The 4,640-nt window shown below is 47.7% G+C and overlaps 1 protein-coding gene across 1 annotated transcript; it reads left to right on the forward strand.

The window, feature by feature from the left end:
- The first annotated feature begins 633 nt into the window (after positions 1 to 633).
- LOC119507094 (DNA (cytosine-5)-methyltransferase 3A-like) lies at positions 634 to 2,844 on the forward strand. The gene is given in 3 exon segments (XM_037800182.1): positions 634 to 931; positions 934 to 1,755; positions 1,758 to 2,844. Coding segments are annotated over 3 exon segments (2,064 nt in total). The 5' UTR covers positions 634 to 657; the 3' UTR covers positions 2,726 to 2,844.
- Positions 2,845 to 4,640: the final 1,796 nt, after the last annotated feature.

Here is a 4,640-nt window from a genome sequence, read left to right on the forward strand (position 1 = left end):
GGAACCAGAAGCAGAAAGCAATGGCACTCGGGAGTGAAGGACCAGCAGACAGTGGCCATGCGCCTTTCCATGTGGCAGAGGAACCCCGGATGCCAGCAGCCTGTCTTCAGAGTCCAAGTACCATCCTGTTGATGTTTTAATTGGGACATTTTCATGGCTTTAGAATGATCTTGTAAACTAATAAATCCCCATTTAAAAGCCAACCCATTTCTGGTACATTGCCTTCCGGTAGCTTTGGCAAACCAAAACAAGTAGTAAAAAAGTCTTCCCCGAAATTAAGACAATTGAGGTAGACCTTAAAAAATGAGAATAAGGGTAAGGACATTCCAGGCAGAGAAGAAAACCTGTGCACAGGTATGAAATCATAAAGACTCTGATGTCATCCAGGAACTAGAAGATGCTCAGTGTGGCTAGAGAACAGGCTGCCTGGTAGGAAGAGATGAGCTGAAAATGTTGCACAGAGCAGTATGTAAAGGGCTTGATGTGTACACCAAGGAGTGTAGATTCTACTCTCTTTGCAACAAAAAGCTTTCAGAGATTTTTAGTGGGGAGTGAAATGAGCAAATGTGTGTTTTATAAAGCTCATTCTCAAGCCGGACCTCAGAGGGGCTGCACCTGGCCTTATGGGCTGAGAAGAAGGCCAAGGTAATTGCAGTGATGAATGCTGTGGAAGAAAATCAGGGGCCTGGGGAGTCTCAGAAGGTGGAGGAGGCCAGCCCTCCTGCTGTGCAGCAGCCCACCGACCCTGCATCCCCCACTGTGGCCACCACACCAGAGCCCATGGGGGCCGACGCCGGGGACAAGAACGTCACCAAAGCCGCCGACGATGAGCCGGAGTATGAGGACAGCCGGGGCTTTGGCATTGGGGAGCTGGTGTGGGGGAAACTGCGGGGCTTCTCCTGGTGGCCAGGCCGCATTGTATCTTGGTGGATGACGGGCGGAGCCGAGCAGCTGAAGGCACTCGCTGGGTCATGTGGTTCGGAGACGGCAAGTTCTCAGTGGTGTGTGTTGAGAAGCTGATGCCGCTGAGCTCCTTTTGCAGTGCATTCCACCAGGCCACCTACAACAAGCAGCCCATGTACCGCAAAGCCATCTACGAAGTCCTGCAGGTGGCCAGCAGCCGTGCGGGGAAGCTGTTCCCAGCGTGCCACGACAGCGACGAGAGTGACACTGCCAAGGCTGTGGAGGTGCAGAACAAACAAATGATCGAATGGGCACTTGGGGGCTTCCAGCCCTCTGGCCCCAAGGGTCTGGAGCCCCCAGAAGAGGAGAAGAATCCCTACAAAGAAGTTTACACAGACATGTGGGTTGAACCCGAGGCAGCTGCCTATGCACCACCCCCACCAGCCAAAAAGCCCCGGAAGAGTACAACCGAGAAGCCCAAGGTCAAGGAGATTATTGATGAACACGCAAGAGAGCAGCTGGTGTATGAGGTGTGGCAGAAATGCCGGAACATCGAGGACATTTGCATCTCTTGTGGGAGTCTCAATGTCACCCCGGAGTACCCACTCTTCATCGGGGGAATGTGCCAAAACTTCAAGAACTGCTTCCTGGAGTGTGCGTACCAATACGATGATGACGGCTATCAGTCCTACTGCACCATCTGCTGTGGGGGACGTGAGGTGCTCATGTGTGGGAACAACAACTGCTGCAGGTGCTTTTGTGTGGAGTGTGTGGATCTCTTGGTGGGGCCGGGAGCTGCCCAGGTGGCCATCAAGGAAGACCCCTGGAACTGCTACATGTGTGGGCACAAGGGCCGTACGGGCTGCTGCGGCGGCGGGATGACTGGCCCTCCCGGCTCCAGATGTTCTTCGCCAACAACCATGACCAAGAGTTTGACCCTCCAAAGGTTCACCCACCTGTCCCTGCCGAGAAGAGGAAGCCCATCTGGGTGCTGTCTCTTTTTGATGGAATTGCTACAGGGCTCCTGGTGCCGAAGGACCTGGGCATCCAAGTGGACCGCTACATTGCCTCGGAGGTGTGCGAGGACTCGATCACGGTGGGCATGGTGCGGCACCAGGGCAAGATCATGCACGTCGGGGACGTCCGCAGCGTCACGCAGAAGCATATCCAGGAGTGGGGCCCGTTCGATCTGGTGATTGGGGGCAGTCCCTGCAACGACCTCTCCATTGTCAACCCTGCCCGCAAGGGACTCTACGAGGGCACTGGCCGGCTCTTCTTTGAGTTCTACCGCCTCCTGCATGACGCGCGGCCCAAGGAGGGAGATGACCGCCCCTTCTTCTGGCTTTTTGAGAATGTCGTGGCCATGGGCGTTAGTGACAAGAGGGACATCTCGCGATTTCTCGAGTCCAACCCTGTGATGATCGATGCCAAAGAAGTGTCTGCTGCACACAGAGCCCGCTACTTTTGGGGTAACCTTCCCGGTATGAACAGGCCATTGGCATCCACTGTGAATGATAAGCTGGAGCTACAGGAGTGTCTGGAGCATGGTAGAATAGCCAAGTTCAGCAAAGTGAGGACTATCACTACTAGGTCAAACTCCATAAAGCAGGGTAAAGACCAGCATTTCCCCGTCTTCATGAACGAGAAAGAGGACATCTTATGGTGCACTGAAATGGAAAGGGTGTTCGGTTTCCCTGTCCACTATACGGACGTCTCCAACATGAGCCACTTGGCGAGGCAGAGACTGCTGGGCCGCTCATGGAGTGTGCCCGTCATCCGCCACCTCTTCGCGCCACTGAAGGAGTATTTTGCTTGTGTGTAAGGGACACGAGGGCAGACGGAGGTAGTGACATAAAGTTCAAACAAAAAACATGAAAAACACAAAACAAAAAAAACAAAAACACCAAGAACACGAGGATGGAGAGAAGTATCAGCACCCAGAAAAGAAAAAGGAATTTAAAGACAAAAACTACAAATGCGGAAATACCGGAAGGCTTTGCCTTGCAAAAAAAGGGTTGGACATCATCTCCTGATTTTTTCAATGTTTAAACTATTTAAAAACAAAACCGAGCCCCCTCCCTCCCTACCCCCTTTTATTTTTGGTCAAACCTTTTGTTTTCTACTCTTTCCAGAGGGGTTTTCTGTTTGTTTGGGTTTTTGTTTCTTGCTGTGACTGAAACAAGAGGGTTTATTGCAGGAAAAAAAAAAAAAAAAAAAAAAATCAATGACAGAAAAATAGTAACAATACCTTGCAGAGGAAAGATGAGAGAGGGGGGGAAAAGAAATTATATAGAAATCGATATATTGTTTTTTTTTTTTGTTTTTTTTTGTTTTCTTTCCAATATATCTTTTTGTTGTTGTCTCCAGCCTGATCAGATAGGAGCACAAGCAGGGGACAGAAAATTTAGAAAGACACTCAGGCGGCAGAATTCCCTCGCAGCCACTGAGCTGTCCTACCAGCACCATTCCTGGTCATGCAAAATAGAACCCAACTAGCAGCAGGGAAGATAAGATCAGCCACACAAGATACTTTTCTACAGTATTTCAGGTGCCTACCACACAGGAAACCTTGAAAAAAATCAGTTTCTAGAAGCCGCTGTTACCTCTTGTTTACAGTTTATATATATATGATAGATATGAGATATATATATAAAAGGTACTTTAACTACTTTTAAAAAAAAAAAAAAAAAAAAAAGCTCATTCTGAACTTACCAAATAGAATTATGGATTTTATAATAATTTGACAATATCTATTAACTTTGGAATACAGGTACACACTTAACTAGCACTTGTACAAATATCTATGAAAAAGTATATTTACTGCAGATTTATTATGGTAAAACCAGAAAACAATCATCTACATGCCCACTAAGAGTGACCCAGTAAAAACAAATAATGATATGTACATGCAGTGGAGGACTATGCAGCTCTTTAAAGAAAAGAATTAGACCTGTATGTTTTTGTATGGAAAGCTAGCCCAAATATGCTATTATTGTAGAATAGTATGAGTAGTAGGATATTCTTTCTGTATAATTTTTTAGAAAAGATAACCTCACTTAAACTTGCATTCATAGTTATGCTTTTGTGTATGCATAAAACTTACTGAATAGATAGAAAATAAACTGTTTCAAGGTGGGGTGGGTAGTAATGGTATTTGAGTATTTTGCTTTATTTCCTTTTTGTAATGTTTCAATTTTTTTTTTACCAGTAGCATGTACAGCATATTTAATATTTTTTTAAAAAATAGTTTTAAAAACTCTGAAGACCCAGAACCCATGAATCTTGAAGATGATTATATAAAAATGTAGCTTGTGGGGAGTGGGGGCTCTGTGCCTCGGGCTCTGGGCACGATGTACGGGAAGCTGGAGTCCAGTCATTGCCGTAGATTTACCTCCATGCCCAGCGGAGTCGCCCACCGCGCCGGGGACGCGAGGCTTGGTGGGGCTCGGGTTACCTGGGACCCTCCGCTCCGCGAATCCCGCCGGGCCCGCTGTTGAGTGAAGTGGCCCGGGCCCGAGGCTGTGGAGGCTGAGGGTCTGGGGTAAATGTGGCCCCCAGGGGTCAGTGTCCCCATTAGGGGAAAGAAAGAATTTAAACCTTCTTTCAGAAGTGTATGGTAGAATTTCAGACGGAGACAACCAAGGGTCATCTGAAAATTGTGATTGGCTCTCTAACAATTCCAGGACAAAGTTAGAGATCACGACTCAAGCATTAGTTTTCCTAAGACCACTACAAAG

Source organism: Choloepus didactylus, chromosome 12 (assembly GCF_015220235.1).
Source record: "Choloepus didactylus isolate mChoDid1 chromosome 12, mChoDid1.pri, whole genome shotgun sequence".
NCBI classification, from domain to species: domain Eukaryota; kingdom Metazoa; phylum Chordata; class Mammalia; order Pilosa; family Megalonychidae; genus Choloepus; species Choloepus didactylus.